The sequence below is a fragment of the Colletotrichum costaricense genome (genome assembly GCF_030867565.1).
Source record: "Colletotrichum costaricense strain IMI 309622 chromosome Unknown Scaffold_12.1, whole genome shotgun sequence".
NCBI classification, from domain to species: Eukaryota; Fungi; Ascomycota; class Sordariomycetes; order Glomerellales; family Glomerellaceae; genus Colletotrichum; species Colletotrichum costaricense.
Window position 1 is genome coordinate 528,388 of NW_026848241.1, and position 23,252 is coordinate 551,639.

The following is a 23,252-nucleotide window of genomic DNA, read 5'->3' on the forward strand; positions in this document are numbered from 1 at the left end:
GCGCGGGTAATCTTTGTATGCAGGTTTACGGCGTGAATTGCTACACCAACGTGACGCTAAATTGCCTCAAGCTCTGCCGGGCCGACGCCAAGACGGGCCAGTTGCTTGTTGGAAGCGATTTCGGCTAGACTATCCGTCCAAGTTCATATTTCAGGCTGACCAAAACCCCCTGTTGGTCTTGTTGGTCGAAGCTGTTGCGATTCTTCAACATCGTCCTAACCTCAAGCGGCACAAAACCCCTGTTCGCCGTTTGAATGCGCCGCAAAGATCATGACAGGCTACGATGGATGGAAATGCATGTAAGCACAGTTTGAGTCACGATGTTCTGCTTCCAAAAGATAATTTCGGAGGACACTACGTTTTGAGGCTGTCTACTTACCTTCGTAACAGGAAGGGCTAGCTGTGTGAAAAAGATCGTAAGCATAGCGTTTGCGCATAGCATCTTGTTCAGCGCAGACAGGCCATCTTGTATAAAGAAGCTTCTACTACTCGTTTAGATATGAGTCTCACCTATGCCTGCAAAATCTTTATCAGTCTCACTCATCATTTGAAGCACAATCTTGATTTTTAACTATTATGCGTTTTCTTTGCGTCCTCGCTCTCGTGCTGACGGCTTTTCGTCAAGCCAGGGCGAAGGCTGTCTTTGCCCATTTCATGGTGAGTTCAACGATGCAATTGGGTGTAACTAAGCAAGTTCTAAGAAACCTCAACTCACTCTCATCTTTCATCAGGTGTCAAATGCCCAGAACTATACTTTGAGTGACTGGGCAGACGAGATAAAGCTTGCTCAAGCCGCTCACATCGATGCTTTTGCCCTCAACACGGCCTACGATCAGGGCGATGGCCCTCAGTACGATCTGGCATTCTCTGCCGCTAGCAGCGCGGGTTTTAAGCTCTTCTTCTCGTTCGATTATGCTGGTAATGGGCCTTGGCCGGCGTCGACCGTTCTGTCCGTTTTGAACAAGTTCAAAGGGAGCAGCGCCCATTTCTTACACAACAATAAGCCGTTCGTATCAACCTTCGAAGGACCAGGCAGTGCCTCTGATTGGATCAACATCAAGTCACAGACCAACTGCTATTTTGTTCCAGACTGGTCATCGCTAGGTGCTAAGCCGGCTATGGAACTTGCTGGTGGCGTGGCTGACGGGCTCTTTGCCTGGTCAGCCTGGCCATGGGGCAACAAAGACATGGATACCTTTGTGGATGCATCGTATATCACGTACTTGTCAGGAAAACCTTACATGATGCCGGTATCGCCATGGTTCTATACGAATCTCCCTGGGTACGACAAGAATTGGCTTTGGCGCGGCGACAGTCTTTGGGCTGACCGCTGGGGCCAGGTGCTCTACGTGCAGCCCGAATGGGTAGAGATTATTTCATGGAACGACTATGGAGAGTCTCACTACATCGGTCCTATCAAGAGCAAAGCCCTCGGGGCCATGCGTACTGGGCGCGCGCCAATCGACTTCGTCGCTGACATGCCGCATGATGGGTGGCGCGAGATCTTACCTTTCGCTATCGACATGTATGTTCGAAACACCACTACAATCGCCAACGAGAAGCTAGTATTCTGGCACCGAAAGCAGCCTGCTGCAGCATGCGATTCTGGTATGACGACAGGCAACACGGCCTCGCAGCTCCAACTCGAGTTTGCGCCAACCGAGGTCTCTCAAGACCGCGTATTCTACAGCGCCGTTCTCGGGTCGTCAGCGAGTGTTTCGGTCACTATCGGTGGTGTCACCCAGGCGGGGACCTGGTCAAAGAGCCCCGAAGATGGTGTTGGGCTCTACAGCGGCAGCGTCCCGTTCAATGGGAACCTCGGCGATGTAGTTGTCACCATCTCTCGCGGCGGCGGCTCAAGTTTCTCTGGCTCTGGTTCGGCTATTTCAACTCAATGCGGTGCTGGAGGCCTGGCTAACTGGAATGCCTGGGTCGGATCCGCTACCGGTGGTGCTGCCGCCGATCCAACGCCAACATCCATGGACGACCTGGTGTGCATCAATGGCACATCCATCGACAATTTCTCTGGTCTATGTTCGTATGCTTGTTCGCTGGGATATTGCCCGTTAGGCGCCTGCCTTTGTACCGCGTAAGTTTTTTGTTTTCTTCTCACTTTGAGCAAGTTATACTAATCATGTCTTAGTATGGGAAAGCAGAGAGTCAAGCCGAAATCCTCTGGCATCACCGGTTATCCGGCAGCCGGTCTCAACGAAAACTTTTCCGGACTCTGCAACTTTGACTGCAACCTAGGATATTGCCCAGAGGGTGTTTGCGACACAGTGCCAGGGCCCCTTACCACGCCATCAGTGTCCCCTTTTTCACCAACCGCCTGCACGGGCGGCACAGGACCTGGGAATTTCGGAGGTCTCTGCAGCTACGCATGCACTTTTGGTTTTTGTCCGAGAAACATTTGTACTTGTGGCAGCACGGGAGGCTTGGTTGAGACACCGCCCATCGTTGACGAAGTGGCGGGAAGCCCCGTGGAAGGCACTCAGGACTATGGGCTTTGCGCCTTTGCCTGCCCCAGAGGCTACTGTCCCCCCGGAGCTTGTGTTTCAAGAGACACGAGCGGTGATGGGGGCGCGGGTGGAGGGCCTCCAGTTTATATCAACCCGTCAGTCTGGCACGATCCCACACCAATCGTCTCCTGCATACCCCCTTGTGTGGTGGTTCTGCCGCCTTACACCCTCTCTGATAAGACGACGATCGAGTTTCCCCCTATCACGAAGACCTTTACAGAAATGTGGGATGACGATACAACTACGACAACTGTCGTTACTATTACTTTTCCCCCAGTGACCACGACGGAAATCCCCGTTTACAACATCAACATCACCAATTCCGGCGTCGATCAAGTGACATACACCATCACACCTTCCATTCTGCCCACGGCCAAAGTGACCTTTACGCCCAAAGTCAGTGCAACGAAAACCACGTCCCAGGATCCTGTCGTCATCATCATCACATCAACCCCCGTGGCCAGCAAGACATACCCCGTCATTACCAATCAGCCAACAAAAGTCAGCTTCACAAGCACCAGCCCGCCAGGGCCAACCTGTAGCGTCGGATGTGGAAAGATCTGTCTTATTGGTTGTAGCTCATGCGGCATCCTGGGTTGTGGAGGTATCTGCGCCGGCTGCGGTCCCGAGTGGACTGTCGTGGGAGGGGGCACCAGTGGTGAAGATGGAGACTGCATCGGACCTTCGTGCGGAAGCAAGAAGCCTGATTATGATTCTGAAGGGAATCAGGTTTGCCAGAAAGATGTCATCACAACCACCGGAACATGTCACAATGGCAACTATCCCGTCTTTGATCCGCTCTCCTTCACGGTGTCATGCGACCACGCGGCGGACGAGGCGCCGGACTACATGACTGAGTGCCAGAAGAACCTCGACAAAGACCTAGACCAGAGTGTTCTCGATGCTTTGAAATCACAGACCTGCTGTCCTGCAGCTAAGCGTCAGTCACCCCTCGAGCGAAGACAGGCGGCATGTGGTGTCGACCCTGACTATCCCAACAACCCTCCAAGCAACGGTCTCTACCATTCTGTGTTCACTTGCGACTACAGCAGATGGCCAAACGTCTGCGCCAATGCCCAGTCTGCCATTGTCAGTCGCAACAAGTCTCCAATCATGACTTACGCCGGCACCAATGCTCGCGTTGGGGCCATGGAGAAAATCACAGAGCCGTGGTACAGGTCCAAGTGGGAATCGGGGCCTGGGATGTACTCTCCCACCAACCCTAAATCAGCGCCTAATGCTAAAGGGGAGGGTTGGGGTCTTTTCGGCTGCCAAGTCGAAGAATACCCTTGGGGAAGCGGAAACCCGAATCGCAGTCCTAATCTCAAGAGATGGGATGAGCAGTCTGTCTTACGTCTTATACCTACAACAGAAAACGGCGACCATGGCAATTTTCTCCAGGACTGGTACAAGGAACAGGGCAGGAACAGCTTGGAGCAAGCCAAGGGCCTCATTTTCTCTGTTTCTTTCACTAATGGCCCCTCGGGAACGAGTGATGCCGACTTCTATGTTGACGCGGACAACCAGAACGAAGCTAAGAGGGTCAACATCTGTGCGAGGCCATATGGAGTCCCATTCCTTTTCGTCAACCATGTTTCCCAGATGAACGCAGGAGAGAGATCCTACGACCCCTGGTGGGACAATAAGCTCTTTGATAAAACAACGAGGATCAATGTGGACAAAAAGGGTGTGACCGTCAAGACTATTACGAACCAGTTGCCGAGCTTCTATTGCAAGTATCCAGCACCCGGAAAATCCTATTGGGATGATCAAGCCAATGCGTGGCAACCGCACCCAAATGTTGTGCGCCGCAACCGTGTTAGAGGCAACAAGTGGTATTCATGTGATAACTATCCGGGCTACTCGGGTCCTGCGATGATGAGGAGAAGCATACGTGGGGCAAAACGTGGCCTGACAGAGCTCACACCTGCCGAGGTACAGGAGCTCGCACGACAAGGGGCAAACATCACGACATCGGACGGACGGCTTGAAACAATCGACGAGCCAGAGGACGAGGGACCAGAGGAAATGGTTGTGCCTGCCCCCTACCACTTGAACCCCGTCGGTGCTGCTCCTCCTCCGGCTAAAACTAGTCATAATGTCAGCACCGGTCTTTCTCAGACGCCGCGCCGAGCAGCGGCAGGCAGCTTCTTGGATCCGAGCGCCTTCCTATATCTAGGATGCGGGAATGACGACGAGGATAATTGTGCTCTCGTAGGACAGGACTGCTCCGATCCGGCAGACAACCTAGACCCAGCCGACGGGGATCAGCCTATCGACGATACGCCAGATCCAACCTCAACGCCGCCTCCCGCTCCGGAGCCAACTCCAGACCCAGTTCCAACTCCAACACCAACGGCGGACTGCGCGTTCTGGGATTCCCTCGTAGCCTGGCAGTTTGAGATTTACAACATCGAGGGTTGGGTGACCGATGGCGGGAAGAAGCTCAAGGAAGAAGAAGGCGGCTGCGGTGCAATGACAGGTTGGAACTGGGAAGAGGCCACAAGCACCAGAGGGGCTCAAGTCCATTTCTATCTGCCATTCTTCATGGCGGATGGTTGTGTTGAGCGTGCCATCGTATCTGCAGGAGGGCCAAAAATCTCATGTAAAGGTTCGGGTCTGGGCAAGATCGCGGCACCGTCGTCACAGTCTGGCACGCCAACGAGTGCGGACCCAGCAACGAAGACGAAGACAGTGGTCTACCCCAGTCCGATGCCGCTACCGACGTCGTTCGAGGACGCGACCCCGATCACTCACGAACCATATATTCCAATGGTCTGGGGGTCTTCCAATGCGACTGCGTCGTCATCGACAATGAGTGCTGTAAATCCAGCCACTTAGAGCGAAGCACGAGTAGTATTAGATGCACATACATGTGCGCTACTACGAGAAGAGAAAAACGCATAGGAATTGCAAGTGCTTTACGGTACTAAGTTTACATGCACCTGGTAGTAATTAGGTAGTGAAGGCATGGCTCTGATAATATGTTGCTAAATAGATTCGACGGATTTGAGCTTCATATGACTTACCTTACTACACGTAATTAGATGTGTGTGCAGAATGTATCGAATTGATCAACAAACTGCTCCCAAGTCCTATCTCTCTGTCTTCCACCATCCGTATCGGGAATGCCGGCCCTCCACTCCCCGGTTGAGTCACCCGGTCAGCTTACCCGGGGGCTACCCAGCATACAGCATGAACAAACCCAAGGTCCCAAACCCAAGCAAAATAAAGCACCTCGACCGGCCCTCCCCGTCCGTCATTCCCCCCTTTACAACATCCTCACCCCGTGCCAAGCCCTTCAAGTCCCCGCACCCGGCGTCCGTCATTCATCCCATCGCCCGACACCCCAGCGCCAAGCTCCTGCAAAGCCATGGCATCCTCCCCATCCACCACCTCCGCCGCACCGGCACCGGCAACCGCCACGGCACCGACCACAGCAGCGGCCTCCCGTCCCGCCAAAGCCACCGTAACCCTCCGCCCCGCAACAGAAGCCGACATCCCCGCCCTCGCATCCATCTCCGACGCAGCCTGCAAAACGGACTCGCACACCCAGCTCAAAGCCTCCATCCGCGGCGACGACGATTTTCCCAAGGGCATGCAAGACGCGCTGCAAGCCTGGATCGCGCACCCCAAAGTCGATGTAATCGTCGCCGAGGACCCGACAAACGGCGGGCCTGTGGGATGGGTCGGGTGGGTGAGACGAGGGTTCGCGGGCGACACTGACCTCCCGCTGGACGGACCGGACGAAGAACCCCAGCCCGAGACCTTCTTCACGGACGCGGAGCAGAAGCAGAGAACCAAGACGATAGACGACCTCGGCGAATTAACAAACGCATCAATGAACCACTGGGTCAAGCGCTTCATGCCCGAGGGCTGCAAATGCAGGTTCCTGTGCACCTACGTCGTCTCCCCGGAGCACCAGGGCCGCGGCGTCGGCTCGGCGCTGATGAAGTGGGGCACCGATAAGGCGGATCGCGAGCCGGGCGTGTACTGCTGGGTTCAGTCGTCCATGGGCGGGCAGAAGGCGTTTGAGAGGCAGGGGTTCCGCGAGGTGGGCAGATTGGAGGCGGAGTTGGATGAGTTTGCGGGCGGAGTGAAGCCTGGTGGGAAGTTGGCAGGTGTCACGGGGAGCGAGGAGTTTTGGGGGCGGTATTCGTGGGTTTATATGAGGAGGGATGCGAGGGCGTGATGCGTATGATGAGATGAATTGATACAGTCAAAACGCCGTTAATGCGATGCTTTATGCCGAGGACCCAAATTGGTCTACACTACAACAAACCAGCGCTGTGCAGTCAAACTCTCAACCGGCGAGAAACTAGGATTCGACGATAGCCCATCTACAGCCCAACAAGTTTGCAAAACGTCATGAGACCCCACGCGCCAGCCAAGGGATTCATCATATCCTGCACCATCATCGAGTCCGAAATCGCCTCGTTGAAATCCTTCATCATCGGCACCTTGGGCTTCGAAGCCCAGAACTGTCGCATGTACTGGTGCCCGTACGTCAGGCCTGCGGCGAGCATGATGGGGAAGCCGACGGTGAAGATGCCCAGGCCGCGGGGTACCACGAGGGAGAAGGCGATGCCGCCGATGGCGGAGACGAGGCACTGCGGGAGATGGTGTTCAGTACATCATGGTTTTTGTGGAGAGTAAGAGTGAGAGTAAGAATGAGAGTGAGAGTGAGAGTGAGTGTGAGTGTGAGTGTGAGTGTGAGTGTGAGTGTGAGTGTGAGTGTGAGAGAGTGAGTGGGAGGGGGAGAAGTGATGTAAGAGAGGGGGCGGGACGTACCCCAACGAAGCCTGTTCCGACAGTATATCTGATTTCCCAAAGCTGCTTCTCGGCCGTCCTGCTCCATTCCGCCGCCTTCTTCGCCTTGTCTTCGTACTTGAGTAGTCGGGGAATCGAGTCCGCCGAGTGCACGAGGGCAAACGCGCTGACGAGGGCGATGAGGATGCCCAGCATGTTTGTCGGGAACGCCATTCTGTAGTTCGTTGTTGGTTTGCTTTCCTTTCCGACGTAATGTTTTGGTCGTATCTTTTTTGTGAGAGATTCCTCTTCTCGTGACAATGTGGCGTGCAAGAAATCGTTGGTGTTTATATGAAGAATGAGAGTGAGTTCCTCAGCTCACATGTAGAAGAAGTCGCTAGACCGCGGCAGTGACGTCATGGTTCGCCGAGCTACGACACCCGGCCAAAGTCTTCCGGAGAGTGGGAGGTGAACTCGACAGGACACGATCAAAATCATGGGACGGACAATGCAAGACACAGCGCTCTGGCCTAATTTGGAATTTCATTTCAGTCATTTCTTGCGAAACTCTGAGAGGGCCTTGCTTGTCCCAGCACCTACATAGTAAGCAAAGGGTTCATGAGATAAAAGCTCATACAACTCTCCCTCTCGGCTATCTGAGGTTGGATGGCCCACCACGGTCTGGGCCTCGAGCTCGGATGAGACACGTCCAGCCGTGCTCCTCATCACATTGAGCCGTGACATTGTTCGACCGTACTGCCATGTGGCTCTGCATTGTACAGTCCGCGGAGTCCCGACATTATCATTCGTCCCAGCTGAGTTGCTCGATGAGCATGCCCGCACCCCATAGCTATCAGCTGTCCAACGCCCTCGCCATGCAACAAATCAAAAGGTAGCCCGGAACCCATACTTGAACTGCAGACTGCAACAGTGTTGCTCCATACATCTCTCACCACTGATACGTCATCAAGAGTGGCAGCAGTTCATCGATTATGCCGACCGCCCTGAGCTGAACGGGCTAGTAGCTCTGTAATTCGCCATCAAGGCAAACATGTCGGTTCCTCCTTTACCTCTTCGGTCGCAAGTCCTTCACGTAAAAGTCAAGCTTCTCCGAGTGGTAAACATGACCCGGCGGGTTTTTCGCTCCGGTGTACAGGTTATCGATGGAGTGCTGGTGAAAGGTTTCCGATGCCGTGCACTGCAGGATGTGAGGCAGGCCTGGCGGATTTGTGAGGCGGAAGATGCCATATCTGATGCTGCGTTAGCCGTTGTCATGTGTGCGAAGAAATGGGTGCAACTTACGATGGAGAATGCCTTGGAGAACACACAATGGCGATACTCTCTGGCATCATAACCTGGTACCCGGCCTGCGTGTGTAGGTCTCGCGAGCTCATGAAGCACGTCTGCGTGGGATGCGTATGAATCCAGCCCACCACCAAAAGATCCTCATTGATGCAGTAATCCAGCATTGATGATTCGTTTTCCGTTTCGCACGTATCCGGCGTGCACTTTTGTTCGGGGATAAGAAGGCAGCTGATGAACAGTGCGTTGTTAACGGGTCGTCCACAGAGGATACCGCACATTTCGAGGCCTCTGCGAGTGTTGTCGGATGCAATGTTGAGAAAGGTATCCCTGAGCTGCGTCGGGAGGAACACGGGTCGGATAGGGTCGCCATTCTCCAGATAGGCTGCTGGCTTGAAGGCCAGCCGCTCCTTTGCCGCCGGTGGCATCACCTCCTCTTTGGCTGGCAACTCCGGAACGCCTCCCTGTAGCGTGTTGGCTGTTGACGGCGGCCTATAGGACGTTAATGGCTCCTTGCTTGGCCTCATAGGAGGTGCCGCATCGAGCTCCTGACGCATCATCGTGAAATCCTCCTTTGGCGGCTTCGGTGGCTGAGGCGGCGGCGGCGTGTAAGCGCGCTGCGGTTCCAAAGGCGACGCCTCCCATTCCAGCGCCCTTGGTCTTGATATAGACGGGTAGTTGTATGAGTAGCTGGGAGGAGCTCTCGGCGGGGGTACCTGGCCTTGGTAATTCGGAGCTTGCGAAGTGCTGAAGGTATCTTCGTCCCTTCCCCCGTCAGTTCCATCGAGCCGACGCCGTGTCGCCTCGATCTGTCGCCTTATGTCTTCCTCCTCTGATGCGGCCGTCGCTGGGCTGCTGAATTGCTCCCAGTCCTCCCAGCGGCCACCCTTCCGGCGCTCCTGCTCTTCTTCGGCGCTAACGCCGGCCTGCCGCGTCGCTCTCCTTGCAGCATCTCGCCTCTTGTAGTCTCGTTGCGCCAAAGACACTGCGAGTTCCTGGTTATCGGCGGCGTCGAGGATCTTGGCGTTTCCGGATAAGGTCGGGTCTCGAGCAGCAAACTCGTTGTAACTTGTGGGTCTGGTGGTGAATTCGTCATCTTCACTCTGCTTCGAAGCACTCATCAACTGCCACTCCTTGTAATCGCGGTCGATTTGCGGCTTCAATTCCTCCAGTAGCCCGAAAACCTCCTTGTTCTGGCGATCGAACAGCGGCTTCGTGAGCGCCTTGTTTTCGGGTAACTTGGCGTCGGGATGTGTTTTCAAGTGAGTAAGGACTAGTATCGAGTGTCGCCATAGCATCTGGTATGCTTTTCGTATGTCGCGATCTTGAAGCGCAAAGGTCGCCTAAATCGCATTGTCATTAGCGATCGCTGCGCAGGCAAACGAACAACCGAAATGGGGCACAAACCTCTTGAAACAAGGTATCTGCAGATCGCGCCCAGTATTTGAAGGGAATTGTAGTCCTAAAGTCGAAATCCTCTGCTGCTAGGGTAATCTCCTTGATGCTCATGGGCCGCGCGGGCCTGGGACTCGAAGGGCCGTTCATCTTGGTGGTGTCGGAGGAGTTGGAGCTCTCCGGTCCGGCTTTCGCTGTGTAGTGGCTGTTCAAGCTCGGGAGTGTCTCGTTGGATATTCGGTCGCTGGTGGTGACAAACACCGTTCAGGGAGACGTTGGCATGTTTCTCAGAACAAAAGGCCAAGCGTGGCAGCCTTGAGGTAGCAAGCGAGTGACCGTTTGGTCAAAGACGTCTTGCGAGTTTCGTCCCAGGGACCGTATGACGAAGCGCTAGAGGAGCCACGAGTGGCTGAAGGCTGAAGCCTGAAGCACACGCCCAGCAGCACCCCGCCATGGATGGGGGGGGAACCGACAAGGTCCGCACCAAATGGAGGGGCACGGGAGAGAGCTCGGGCCCCGTTCAGACGTGCATCACGTGGACAAAGTGATGGACACGTGATCGAGCTTTCACCGAAGGTCACCTTATGTCATCATAGTCACCGAGAGTGGTGAACAAAGGCAATCCAAGGTGAGAAACAGCAAGGGTTCACGCTTTGTTGAGCTGTCATTTGCGGGAGGATCCGGACCAATGTCTCGGATCCACTCCAAGAATGAATGTCACTGAGCTGGGAATCCGAGATGAACTAGAAATTCGAAGTCTTCCATGATCCATCGCATTGCCACGATGCAATGAAAATTTCAAGCATCAGGGCCTCATCGAGCTACAACACAAACTGTACATAGACGTCACTTCGCCCGTATTTCCGTTCGATTTACGAGAGCTCTCTCGTTTGCCCGCCAACCCAACGGACACCGACGAGCAAGGTTGGAAGGGGGCCAGACGCTCGCCTCATTCCAAGATCGGAAAATGTCGGAACGCGCCCAATTTTTCGTACTACTTTTTCGCCAACCACTCAGCTTTACCACGAATAAGGTAATTATCCAACCAAGCTGGCAAGCTGGCAAGGTAGGAAAACCAAAGCAACCCGAATTGCGCCCAGGCGGGCCGGTGAAGCCGTTCCTGACGTTCCCTGGTTCCATCCGCATTGATCCTCTTGCGGCTCGGGTCTCAACATGGCACCATGCTCGACTGCTTCCACCGCCTGCTTGAACCGGGTCGCATGTTGCTTGACGTGCATGTTTTCCCGTTGCTTGAGTCGAATACACGGCTTGCCCCCCACGCTATTTTTTCTTTCCGCTGGTCGCCGGTGAGCGAGGGAGCCATCCAGCTGCCAAAGTGAGATAGATCATTAGCGGTCTGGAGACTGAATGTTCAAGTCCCTGTTTGTTGTTACTGTGGCGGACGATACCTCGTCTTCCATTGTCTCAAGTTGCGGCCGTGGCGGTGCCGAGTCGTCAGGTTATCAGCTATCGCATCTTGCCATCCAACCCAAATCTGACGGCGAGATGGCTTGATGTTTTTGCGGGAATGTGGAGGACATGACCGCACTCGAGCTCCTGTTTTTTTTTCCCGCCTTGCTTTTGCAATTCGCAAGTGTTGATGCCAAATGGGGGTCGCCGCCGGGCATCTCCCGCAAAGACTGGGGACCCAATGTCGACTAGTCCTTGCCATGTGTTCGTCCGTCCGGCCATGGCAGATTCAGGGATGGCCACCATCTGAGCCATCCTGGCTGGACATGGAAGAATCTCCCGATGAGGCCACAAGGCTACAATCCAGTCGAGATTAAAGGAGAAGTTTTCCGCCTTTGTTGATGGTGAGGTTTCTTAGATCTGCTTGATTATCTTCATCCATCTTCGTCACAAATACCGGTGTTACGTCCATCTACTCCATCTACAACCTCATCACCAAATCATCGTGAGACCTCACATACATCACCGCCATCATGTCTTCCACCACTTGCAGAAGTAAGCCGCCCTACCCAACACAGAATCATACCAGCAACTAACAACTCGCCCAGAAAGCATCGACAGCACAATGTCCCACTTCACACTAAGCATGGGCAAGGCCTCGGTCCAAAACAACGTCTCCCTCTGGACAACCCTCTCCCAATGCTACGCCGAAATCGCAAAGACCTTCGCCATCCAAGACGCAGAGGGCATCCTCTCCACCCCAGACAGCATCTCCAAGGTCGTCCACGCAACCTTTGACCACGACGTCCACGGCCTCATCGAGCAGCACTCCTCCTCCATGGCCAGCTACCTCGACGACGCCACAAAGGCGCACATGCTCGCCCAGGCTATCGCCGGCATGGTCGCCTTCTTCCAGAAACTCGCCGCGCACCACCAGGGCCCCGTCACGCAGGCCAGCTTCGACCGCGAGGTCCAGCGCTTCGCAGAGTGCGAGCTCCGCTCCGCCATGATTCGCACCATTGAGGAGAGCCGCATCTTTGGGCGCTGCTACACGACCAGCCAGATTGCCGACCTCATCATGGGCGCCGTCGAGGGTAAAGTCAACGACGCGGAGTTTACGTCCGAGGACGAGTACCAGAACGCTATTGGCTGGGCGACCGAGTTGCCCGCGCGCAACATGGGTTTGCCGTGGGGCTTTTCCATTATGGCCCTCAACTAAGAGGGTAAGATGGTGCAGATGATCATGACTGCTGTAATGAAACATTTTGGGATCTCGCGTGGCGAGGGTATCGCCGCCGGGATAGGGTCGCATTAGCATGGCGTTTTCGTAAAGGAATCTTATCGGAGCATTGTTGGGTATAGTTCATAGTCCTGGTAGCTTTTTAATTGTATCACCACTCTCATCAGACCTTCATCTTGTTTGCCTTTTTCTTTTCCTGATCCCGTTCATCCACTGCTGTTGCCCTCACCCTGATCATGCCTTCTGTGCCTGAGCCGCCGCAGCTTGTGCGCTGGTCTGGATTTGGATGATGTCGCCCTTCTTCTTCTCCAGCTTACCCTGGGCGTCTCTGATCAATCCTTCATGTCTCTCGCTGGTAAATTTCAGTGAATAAAGTCTGCTGGATGAAAATCACTTGTGATGCACGTACATCTCCTTGGTGATGAAGTCCAGACGGCCCTTGACTGTGCTCTCGGCCTCCACCTTATCCTGCTTCAGCAACACGGGGCCGACCAACTTGTAGATCTGCTCGCCATCCTTGAGCTTGTCAAACTCCTGAAAAATATGTCAGCCTTGTGGTCGTGAATTTCAGTTCCTAAGGCTCGCCTACCTCTTTTACGCCAAGGTTCTCCTGCCTCTGAGCCTCCAACTTTTGCCTCGACTGGACGGTGGTCTGAAGTTCTGATGAGACGTGAGTAAAGATTTCGCTCCTAATTGCCTGTTTCCGATCGCGTACCCTGTTGCAGCGCCTGGTATTCCTCCGATAGCTTTTGCAGCTTTGCTTGCACCTCAGCCATGGTTGGGGTATGAGTATGAGTGTGAGGGGTTCACTGGAGGTGAGTGTGAAAATTGCAAACTAATGAGTTGGCCGGAGCGCGAAAACGTCGGAAACAATGCCGCAGATCAGTCCAACGATGTTGTAATGAGATGAGTGTGTGAATCAGATGCCGCCAAAATGCCAAGGCTCTGAGAAATAATTCGTTCTGTTTCGACTTTTGCGCAGTGGTCTGCGAGAAGATACTTGGTACCTCAACTCAGCATTCGATGTGGTGACAGACAGTCGGAATACCGTTTAGTCGAATATTAAGCAACCCACTTGGCAGGTATACGGGCCTCGGCGGGAAGTAAGTCTCAGAGGATGCGAAACACTTAAGCTTTTTGTGAGTCAAAAATCTTTCTTTTTTTCGTTCAATGCGAGATTTTCAGTAAGTTAATTTGCATCATTCTTTTCCTTTTGCTTACCTCTCAGCCTTTATGCTATGTCATATTTGGCCGCATAGCCTTCGACTGGTGGCCGTGAAAGCGTCATGCATGTATACAGTTGATACATCTAAACACATATTTTCATGTAACCCAGACAAGTCCCCCACCCCCACCACCTGCCCAAGGCACCCCGATTAGCGCAGCGATCCATCACGAACTGCCCAGGCAACGTCACAGAATCCAAGCCCACAAGTGCTTCCTCAAGGTTCCTCACCCGTCCAAACTTCCAACCCTCCACCCGTTTGCGCCAGGCACCGACGACCTCCTCGGGACCCTACCGATTCTTCCATCTTCCGACATCCGATCCCGAAGTGATTAGCCAAAGGCGCGGACGAACACGACGACGTTCACACCGAGAGAGCTTTCCCCGCTCTTTCCACCTTCTCACGATATCCGACCTCTTCCACGCCGCTTAATCGCCGAGCTCCTCGAGAAACAAAAGCCAACTCACAGCCAACAATGTCGGGAATCACCGACTTCCTCGGCCGTGCCATTAGCACGGTCAAGCAGGCCATCGATGCCGATAACGCCGCCGAGTACGACAAGGCCTTTCAACTATACACAAAGTCGCTCGAGCTCTTCGTCCTTGCCGTCAAGTGGGAAAAGAACCCAAAGTCAAAGGAGCTCATCCGCCAGAAGACGGCCGAGTATATGGACCGCGCCGAGAAGCTCAAAACATACCTCAACGAAGCGGAGAGTAAAAAGAGCGGCGGGGGCGGGAACAAACCCGGTGCCGTGGGCGTTAATGGCGGCGGCAAGGGTAAGGGGAGCGCTGACGACGGCGATGAGGACAACAAGAAGCTGCGCAACGCTCTCAGCGGCGCCATCCTGCAGGAGCGGCCCAATGTACGGTGGGACGACGTCGCCGGTCTCGAGGGCGCCAAAGATACGCTAAAGGAGGCCGTCGTGCTGCCCATCAAGTTCCCGTCACTGTTTCAGGGCAAGCGTCAGGCGTGGAAGGGTATTCTCCTCTACGGCCCGCCTGGAACGGGTAAGAGTTATCTGGCCAAGGCGGTCGCGACGGAGGCAAACAGCACATTCTTCAGTGTCAGCAGTTCCGATCTCGTAAGCAAGTGGATGGGAGAGAGTGAGAGGTGAGTTGATTATCGGTTGCGCAAACACGCAAGCAGTACGCTAACGTAACAAAACAGGCTCGTCAAGGCCCTGTTCAGCATGGCGAGAGAGAACAAGCCCTCGGTCCTGTTCATTGACGAAATCGACGCCCTCTGCGGCCCCCGCGGCGAAGGCGAGTCCGAGGCGTCAAGACGTATCAAGACGGAGCTGCTCGTGCAGATGGACGGTGTCGGAAACGACAGCAAGGGCATCCTGGTCCTGGGCGCGACCAACATCCCCTGGCAGCTCGACGCCGCCATCCGCAGACGTTTCCAGCGCCGCGTGCACATTGGTCTCCCCGACGTCAACGGCCGCGCGCGCATGTTCAAGCTGGCCGTCGGCGACACGGAAACACACCTCCAGGCGGACGACTACCGCGTCCTGGCCGAGCTGTCGGAGGGTTTCTCGGGCAGTGATATTGCCAACGTGGTGCAGCAGGCTTTGATGGGGCCCGTTCGCAAGATTATCCAAGCCACACACTTTAAGCCGGTATGCTGCCTCGACTTCTGTCATGTGCTATAGATGGAATGATGCTAACTGTGTCTAGGTTGTTCACGAGGGCCAGAAGAAGTTGACACCTTGCTCGCCCGGCGACCCCCAAGCCAAGGAGATGACGTATCACGACGTCGACTCGGAGGAGCTGATGGCGCCCATCATCGAGCTCAAGGACTTCAAGCAGGCCTTGAGGGACTCGCATCCCACTGTTTCCGACGACGATGCCGCCAAGCAAATAGAGTGGACAAACGAGTTCGGTAGCGAGGGCGCATGAGCTGGGTCCTCTGGTTATTGTGGACGGAATGGGGCGGTGTTTATTTCGAAGAAGACTTTGGAGATTATCTCACATGAGAACGAAAGAATGGAAAGAAACAGAAACTATTTGGGATGGATGGTACGGGTGGTGAATACGGGGGGCGGATGGGCTGTGGTCGAGAGTTGGGGGCGTCCTCTGGCGTTGAAACGGCCGGCATTTTGGGTTGGGGGAAATATCAAACGTATTACTCTTTTTTGTCTATTGTTCCTTTTTTTCTAGTTTCTACTGCATTGCAACCTCTATTCTGCCCCCTTCTCGATACAGCGTACAATCTAAAAAGTTGGCCTACCATGAAGATGAGAGAGGCCGGATCATTTAGGATTTTAGGGGTGGGAGTGAATACTTGAACGGGAGGCTTTTGGCCTGAAGAAATTATGGGTCTCTGGCGGACTAGGTGCCCCTTGTTGAAGTCAAGTCAGACCCAAGCCAAGAGACAACTCAATCATGGAACTCTCACTGAGCCACATTCACTCATCATGGTAGACCGAACAAGGGGCAGGCGGGATTCTGGGGGTATGGGTTCGGTTGTTCTTTCAACTGTACATACACACATATTGTAGAATGATGCATTAACATTTTTTCAAAGCCCAAAAACTCCGTTCAAATAAGCCCGGTTTTTCTCTCATTTCCCCCCATAAAACTCCCAAAACAGAAAAAAAGGAACAGGGAAAAAAAAAAGCCACAGATACATAACAAGATGAGAGAGAGAAGAGCCGGGAATGATGCCTAAGGTACTTGCCGCCAGACCTACGTTTGAAAAAAAGAGCCAGGAGAAGTTTTTTTGGAACAAGGTTGGGGTAGATGGGGGTATGTGCAAAGAAGACTGAGGGTTGTACAGAAACCGACGTTCTTCTTCTTTACTCATCCTTGGACTTGGACTTCTTCTTCTTCTTCTTTTCGCCGTCTGCCTTTTCGGGCTCGGCGGCGCCGACCTCGGACTCGCGCTTGCGCTTCTTCTCCTTCTTTTCCTTCTTGTCCTTGGACTTTTCCTTCTTCTCCTTCTTCTCCTTCTTGACGTCCTCGGCGACGGCGTCGACCATTTCCGCGTCGTCGAGCGTGAGGTCGCCCTCGACTTGCTCCAAGACGGAGGCCTTTGGAATATTAGCATGGTAATTTAGAGAAACATCAAGAGAATGCAGTCAGCGGCTTACCATGACGTCGGAGTTCTTGGCGGGCTTCTTGCCGGTGGCGTAGAACTCGAGACGGTCCTCGACCTGCTGGCGGAGGGCCTCGCCGAACTTGGTGTTGGGGTTCTCGGTGTAGTTGTCGATACGGCTGGCAATGGAGCACTTGTTGGCGAGGTAGCGGGAGATGCGGCCCTTGTTCTTGACCGCGGCCTTGCCGATGAAGCTGCTGTGGTAGATGAGACCGTACTTGGGCGTGTTGCTCTTGGTCTTCAGGGCGCGGAAGAGGGCCTTTTCGGCACCGAGGATCTGCAGGGTCGAGGCCGGGTACTTTGACAGGTTGGTCAGGGAGCCGGCGTGGGAGATGAGCTTGGCGGCGACGGGAGTGCCGATGAGGGTCTGCAGGTTGGGGGCGACGATGGACATCTTCTTGTCGAGGTAGTTTGCGGTCGAGCGGCGGGCCTCGGCCTGCGCGACGACGGCCTCGGCGAAGCCCTTGACGATCTCGAGATCGGCGGGGGTGATGGAGAGACCCATGGAAACCTTTGCGGCGTCGATGATGGCCTGGGCCTTTTCGCCGTCCTCCTCGACGAGGGCGGCGATGTCGTGGAGGCGGTCGTCGGTGAGGGTGGCCTTGTCGCCGATGGCGAGGACGAGCTTGGCGTAGGTGAGGTTGTCCGACTCGATCTTGACGAGCTCGGGGAAGTGCCAGCCGTACCACTCGCGCACGCGCATGAAGAACTGGTTGACGCCCTTGTCCTGGAACTCGACGGTGGCGCTGGCCTGGATGACGTGGTTGTCGTTCTTGGTGGTGCTGAACTTGACCTTTGCGCGCGAGTACGAGTGGCCGAGACCGAGGCCGGCGGCGGTCGAGTCGCCCGTCTGCAGGCCCTTGAGGAGGCGGTCGGCGTGCAGGCGGACGCCGCGGAGGAGGTCGCCGGCGACCTCGGAGGTCTCAGAGGTCTCGCAGTCAATGCCGGAGAAGGTGCTCTTGATCACGGAGGCCAGGTTCTTCTCGGCCACGGCGATGGTGATTTTGCTCTTCTTGCCGCTCGTCTGGGGGAGGTTGAGCTCGAGGACGGACTTGAGGTGGTCGGACATGAGACCCTCGGAGATGTGGTTGATCTCGTCAAGTGCCTGCTTTCCGGTGCTGTGAGAAGGGTATTGTCAGCAGGGTGTTCTTTGTTCTTGTCTCCAATGCTGTGGTCCCGCATCCAAGACGCGCTTTCGAGAGATCCCCTCCTTCGCGCAGCCTCCAGCCTCCAGCCTTCAGCTACCACCAAAACCACCACTGCACTCAATTCGCGAATTTGGGGAAGTCGTACTCAAAGGGAGTGAAGTTGACCAGCTTGACCATCTTGCCAAACTTGGAGAGGTCGGCAATGGTCTCCTGGGCCTCCTTCTGGCGCAGGCCGATGCTGTCGGGCTGGTGCTCGATCTGGAACACACCGTAGCCCATGGGGGCCTCGTAGAGGAGGTAGTTGATCGCCGCCATTTTGGAAACCTCTGTCTATTTCTCTCTCTGATCTTGATGTTCGTTGGCGCGGGAGGGGGGACCGGACAATCAAGCCTCGCGGAAGTTATTGTGGGTGGGCAGAGGCGAGTCGACAGCGCTGGTCAAAAAAAGAGAGGTCGAAAAAAAGTATCCAGAGTCGGATTTTTTTCTTCAATTTTTCCTTTCCCCCCACTGGTGTCAATTGGAAATTTTTCTGGAGCTCCAATGCTGACGCTCGGGCCAGGCGTCTCGTCGGTGTGGGTGGTGGGAGGGTCACGTGGATGGCCTCCGGCATGAGACGACGCCGGCAGCCGATGGTGGGGCAGCGTCTGTGGCTGGGCTGGTGTGGCTCAACACTTGATGTTGATCAATGGGAGTGGGAGAGACAACAGCAGTAGAGTCACTCCATCTTCACATGAAGACGCAATCATGTCATGGAATTTGTCTGCATAAGTTCACCATCTGATCTATATTCGTTCCCATATATCTTTACCTGTATGTATATGTGTTGCATTCAGCGAACTGAGCGGCTTAACTCTGGTGCTTCTATGGTTGTTAGTCGCAACCTCGAGAATTCTACGAATAGCTCAGCATTACCCCAATCAAGATCTTTTCCAATTAACTGAAAGCTTTCAAGTAATTCCCAAGACTCTATATTCAATTCTGATGGTTTGCGGCTTCAGCTAGCCATGTGGTTGCGGAGTTGCGAATTTTCATGGTGATTTGAATGTTGATTCAAATTCAACATCGAAGTTATGTTTTGATACGTTCGAACACTCTCAACTCTTCGCTCTCAATCTTGAGAGCGAGTATTTGGAACGTTCAATAATTCGTCCTATTCAAGTAAACCACCCAGTCAATCCATCTGTTTTAACATCATTCATAAAGTCTTTCGTCCAGCTTCCTATCAAATAGCTAATCAATTACATCGAATGCTACAGCGCAGGCTCATCATCATACCAATCACATGCCACCAAAAAACACCTCAAGCACCCTTCACTACCACCTCTACCAAATCAAATCCACCACCAAAAACCCACATGACTGATTCTTGATTCGCTCTCCCATGGCAGATTCTGTAAGCATCCCTCCCGAATATGCAGAACCAACTCCCGGAGCCCCCGAACAAATTCCAACAGGCTGTTAAACCGGAGGAGGAATCGTCTTCAATCCCGTCGCTTCCGGCATCTGGCGGAAGTGTTGTCGCGGGGTATTGGCCCAAGAAAGTCTAACGTCCAATGACATCATGAATCCAGATAGGTAGCGCCGAGTGATTCTGCCTGGCTTACACCGCCGCGCCTGATTGTCCTTAGTTGACTCTTTAGTTGTTTGAAGATTCGCAAATGTCACTGTGGATGCGATCGGATGAAATTGGTGATCAATGTTTGTTGTCATTACACATTAGGCGTTATTAAAATGAAGGATATGATACATGTACAAAAGTCCGAGCAAAAGGATGCTCGCCCCCAAAAAGTTGTACGCAGGTAGCTCAGAACCATAGGAATTCGTCAAGCCCATTTTCCGACCGCCTCAAAGTTGCCCTGCCTTACGCAGCGCGGCGGCTCCTGGTTCGTGACGCGATGCCACCCCCGCCAACCGCCTTAGCCACACCGTTCGCAACAGCCTGCGCAGCCTCCCCACCAGCGGCAGCCGCCACGGGCGCGACGTCGATCTTGGACACTTCGTCAATGGTCTCCATGGGCTCAGCCTCGGACTCCTCGGCCTCGGAGCGGTCGTCCTGCTCGACGCCCTGGAAGACGTAGCGGTATCCGATGCGCACGAGGAAGAAGAGCCAGAAGAGGTTGAGGGACTGCAGGAGGCCGAGCAGGCTGAAGGTGATGATCTTGGAGAGGAGGCACTTGTACTGCTGCGTCTCCCAGTTGAGCTCGTAGGGGCCGACGGTGGAGAACTCGGTGAGGATGGACCAGAGGATCTTGAGGTTGATGAAGTGGCGGAGGTAGATCCACGAGGCGAGGGACAGGCAGTACCAGGGACCCGTGATGGGTGCGTCAACGTAGTTGAAAGTCTTGGACATCTGGAGAGGAGGTTGTGTCAGTTGCGTTGCGTCGACTTGGGGTTTGCACGTATCTTGCGAGTGAAACTTACTGCCATGAAAAAGTCGCTGATGTCGTGGGTCAGGTAGACAGCGATACCCATGTAGGTGAAGTGAAACCGGTAGCTCAGGCCGATGAGGGCCAACGTCACGCAGTGGTGCGCGACGAGCTCGTAGTAATCCTTGCGCGGCTTCTCGAGACCGAGGAGCATGACGAGCGCCTGCTGCGCCCAGTAGGCCGCCTCGAACAGGTAGTAGAACTTGACGACGGCCTCGTGGGTCTTGTGGGGGAACGTCTCGTACATGCCGGTGGTGTTGAAGTACCAGACGGGCGTGCGGCTCATGACGTACAGTCCAAAGGGGCCGAGGATGCCAAAGTAGACGGCAGTGTAGGCCTGCTCCATGAAGCGCAGCTGCTTTCCGCGGGAGCGGATGCCGAGGGACTTTGCGAGCGGGCGGAGGATCTCCTGCATGATGAACTCGCGAGTGAAGGAGAGGACTGTGGCGTAGAAGCAGACGAAAGCGATATCCCAGAGACCCTTTCCATACTGCGCGGGCGCGTCGGATTCAGCGCCGGCGGCGGCATCGAGACCTTGCTGAGGGATCTTGTAGGAGAGGAAGATGAAGTGGTGGATAATGTTGGACTCGGTGGGGTTGACGGCGTAGAGGGAGAGGAAGACGAGGACCATGACGAGGGGCGTGGTCCAGGTGTGCTTGACGGCGATGTGCTTGCAGCGGCGGAGGATGGCGCGGGCGCGGCTGCGCTTGGAGAGGCGGTCGAGCTGCTCCTGCTTGGAGGGCTGGCGAGCGTTGGCGTCGTGACCGTGACCGTGGCCTCGCACGCTCGACTTTCTACGTCGGCGGGTCGCGATCTGGTCTTTGCCGGCCGAGGCCGGGGTGGTAGACTGAGCCATGGGCGATTCGGCGGCAGTCATTGTCGCAAAGTTGTGGGATCGAGGTTGTTGTTGTACTGGTACGTCTGTTTGAGGTCGAAAAGGGGGGGAAGATCTACAGATGTTTTGACCGAGTAGAGAGACGACTAAGATAGGAGGGGGGCTTCAGGGCAGAGACGGGATGTCGCGTGCACCTTTCGCGATTGAGGCGTTGAAAGAGACAAGACTAGAGCCGATCAAGACCTGTCGAGCATGCAGAATTGAAGAAGTAGGAAAAGAAGAAGTCGGGAGGAGGGCGGGAGGCCGGAAAGTCTGGAGGAAAAAAGGTTTATAGGCAGTGGACGGCCGGGGCGGCGGTCGGGGGATTTTTCTTGTGAAGCAATTTCCCCCGTGGCTTGCGCAGAGGCGGATTTTCGGATAGAGTGGGTAAGATCAATTTTACAGTACCTTAAGGCCAGACATGGGGGGGTTGATTCGCACCGGTACACCCTGGGATCCCGCGTACTGCAGTAAATCGCAGTAATTGCTGGCAGTGACAGACAGGCAAGTCGACGAATGGCGGCACCAGGTAATACGCGGGTGGGCTGCAACTGGCGCCTTAGGTAAGGCAGTATTGTCCTTTTCCGTTCTTTTCTGGCGATCCACCCTGTTGGGATCTTGGAGGAAGCTGCGTCTATTTAGCTGGTACTCCATCACCCCCTATGCGAGGTGTTGCTGGGGAGAGAAAGACTTTTCTTTGTTCGCCTCTCTTAATTATCCACGGATTTGCTACTGCCTACTGGGTGTAAAGATACAGAAGCGAATTGGCCATTCTGCCCGCAATGGCACAGTGTAGACAATCGCTCAATTCGGAACGTGTAGGAGATCGGAGACTTGATGGAAACAATTCCCCGACACGCGCTGTCCGCGACGGGCTGGAGGACGCATGTCGGCACCTGAGGTAGTCTAACTATTCTCATCATCACCAATTAATACAGACAGAGAAGATGGCTTCACATTGCAACATCGCTCATTCTCATATGCAAATCTCAAGAATGACTATATTGACAACAGTCATCGAATTGAAAACAAAACAACAAGAGACCCTACGCCAGGGTCCAGAACCATCGTCGGTGCTCGGGCTCTCAACACTTTTTTTCGTCCCATGTCGACCGTCCATCCGCACTTTGGGGCCATCCCATGACGATACAGGCGGTCTGTCACCGTCTCCGACATCCCGTTGGCAGCCCATTCCCGCCCACCACAGCACGGAAGTGCCGGTGCTCAACGGGGGGAGGGGACGGACCAGACATGTGCTCTCCATCCCCCCATGCGCGAATCCAGAGGCGCCGGGGTCTATGCGATATCCTTACCTAAGCTCGCTTGTCCTGCTCCCTTACATAATACGCGCTTGAATGGGAGGCAACCCTCGGATGTCTCTCAGCGTCGCACTCTGCAAGAAAGTACTTTGCTCTTGCAGATCACCCGCCTGCTCAAGGCGAAGCGAGAATCCAACCAAGTTGCCTTAAAATTAGGTACCTATTATTACCGGCGTAGAGGTGCAGCACAAATGTAGACTAGTCCATGCCCAGCCACAAACCGTGGCTTTGCCAGAGTGACGTCCAGGTTGCCAGCTCAAGCCACACAGGAGGGGAGCCAACTGTGGGAGCTGACGACAACTCGCGCCTCATCCAGCTCCAAGCTCCAGTAACAGCGCGCAGCATTGCGCCGCATATTGGGGTCAACCACCCACGGCATCCATACAGAGTCCGGGATGCACAGGCACAGCTTGGAATAGAGGGGGGCCAGGAGGGGCAGTGTCGCACTCGTATTTGCGACCCAAAGCCCATTGCCATTGGAGTTGTCCTACGCGGGGCTATTCATTCCAAGTCCCCGGACAAGCTGCATCACCGTTGCCGCTACCCTT

General features: G+C 54.6%; 10 protein-coding genes across 10 annotated transcripts; 5 read left to right on the forward strand and 5 right to left on the reverse strand.

Moving 5' to 3' along the window:
* Positions 1–576: 576 nt before the first annotated feature.
* CCOS01_11134 (uncharacterized protein) lies at positions 577–5,360 on the forward strand (the record flags this gene model as incomplete). Its single annotated transcript, XM_060459287.1, has 3 exons — positions 577–657; positions 732–2,089; positions 2,144–5,360. The coding sequence occupies 3 exons, from the start codon at positions 577–579 to the stop codon at positions 5,358–5,360; spliced, it is 4,656 nt and encodes a 1,551-aa protein (XP_060310019.1).
* Positions 5,361–5,892: 532 nt separating this feature from the next.
* Positions 5,893–6,711, forward strand: CCOS01_11135 (acetyltransferase; the record flags this gene model as incomplete). Its single annotated transcript, XM_060459288.1, has 1 exon — positions 5,893–6,711. One exon carries the CDS (start codon positions 5,893–5,895, stop codon positions 6,709–6,711), a length of 819 nt encoding a protein of 272 aa, XP_060310020.1.
* A 148-nt stretch (positions 6,712–6,859) lies between these two features.
* On the reverse strand, positions 6,860–10,115 carry CCOS01_11136 (Mov34/MPN/PAD-1 family protein; the record flags this gene model as incomplete). The annotated part of the gene is made up of 6 exons (XM_060459289.1): positions 6,860–7,129; positions 7,311–7,503; positions 7,906–8,037; positions 8,339–8,518; positions 8,571–9,913; positions 9,978–10,115. The coding sequence occupies 6 exons, from the start codon at positions 10,113–10,115 to the stop codon at positions 6,860–6,862; spliced, it is 2,256 nt and encodes a 751-aa protein (XP_060310021.1).
* A 1,793-nt stretch (positions 10,116–11,908) lies between these two features.
* CCOS01_11137 (uncharacterized protein) lies at positions 11,909–12,594 on the forward strand (the record flags this gene model as incomplete). The annotated part of the gene is made up of 2 exons (XM_060459290.1): positions 11,909–11,930; positions 11,984–12,594. 2 exons carry the CDS (start codon positions 11,909–11,911, stop codon positions 12,592–12,594), a joined length of 633 nt encoding a protein of 210 aa, XP_060310022.1.
* A 255-nt stretch (positions 12,595–12,849) lies between these two features.
* Positions 12,850–13,391, reverse strand: CCOS01_11138 (prefoldin subunit; the record flags this gene model as incomplete). The annotated part of the gene is made up of 4 exons (XM_060459291.1): positions 12,850–12,967; positions 13,025–13,149; positions 13,205–13,275; positions 13,331–13,391. The coding sequence occupies 4 exons, from the start codon at positions 13,389–13,391 to the stop codon at positions 12,850–12,852; spliced, it is 375 nt and encodes a 124-aa protein (XP_060310023.1).
* A 925-nt stretch (positions 13,392–14,316) lies between these two features.
* Positions 14,317–15,739, forward strand: CCOS01_11139 (vacuolar protein sorting-associated protein 4; the record flags this gene model as incomplete). Its single annotated transcript, XM_060459292.1, has 3 exons — positions 14,317–14,951; positions 15,009–15,459; positions 15,518–15,739. 3 exons carry the CDS (start codon positions 14,317–14,319, stop codon positions 15,737–15,739), a joined length of 1,308 nt encoding a protein of 435 aa, XP_060310024.1.
* Positions 15,740–15,885: 146 nt separating this feature from the next.
* CCOS01_11140 (uncharacterized protein) lies at positions 15,886–16,128 on the forward strand (the record flags this gene model as incomplete). Its single annotated transcript, XM_060459293.1, has 1 exon — positions 15,886–16,128. The coding sequence occupies one exon, from the start codon at positions 15,886–15,888 to the stop codon at positions 16,126–16,128; it is 243 nt and encodes an 80-aa protein (XP_060310025.1).
* A 510-nt stretch (positions 16,129–16,638) lies between these two features.
* Positions 16,639–18,400, reverse strand: CCOS01_11141 (NOSIC domain-containing protein; the record flags this gene model as incomplete). The annotated part of the gene is made up of 3 exons (XM_060459294.1): positions 16,639–16,872; positions 16,933–18,055; positions 18,231–18,400. The coding sequence occupies 3 exons, from the start codon at positions 18,398–18,400 to the stop codon at positions 16,639–16,641; spliced, it is 1,527 nt and encodes a 508-aa protein (XP_060310026.1).
* Positions 18,401–19,946: 1,546 nt separating this feature from the next.
* CCOS01_11142 (TLC domain-containing protein) lies at positions 19,947–21,388 on the reverse strand (the record flags this gene model as incomplete). Its single annotated transcript, XM_060459295.1, has 2 exons — positions 19,947–20,435; positions 20,507–21,388. The coding sequence occupies 2 exons, from the start codon at positions 21,386–21,388 to the stop codon at positions 19,947–19,949; spliced, it is 1,371 nt and encodes a 456-aa protein (XP_060310027.1).
* A 973-nt stretch (positions 21,389–22,361) lies between these two features.
* Positions 22,362–22,649, reverse strand: CCOS01_11143 (uncharacterized protein; the record flags this gene model as incomplete). Its single annotated transcript, XM_060459296.1, has 1 exon — positions 22,362–22,649. One exon carries the CDS (start codon positions 22,647–22,649, stop codon positions 22,362–22,364), a length of 288 nt encoding a protein of 95 aa, XP_060310028.1.
* Between the last annotated feature and the right edge of the window lie 603 nt (positions 22,650–23,252).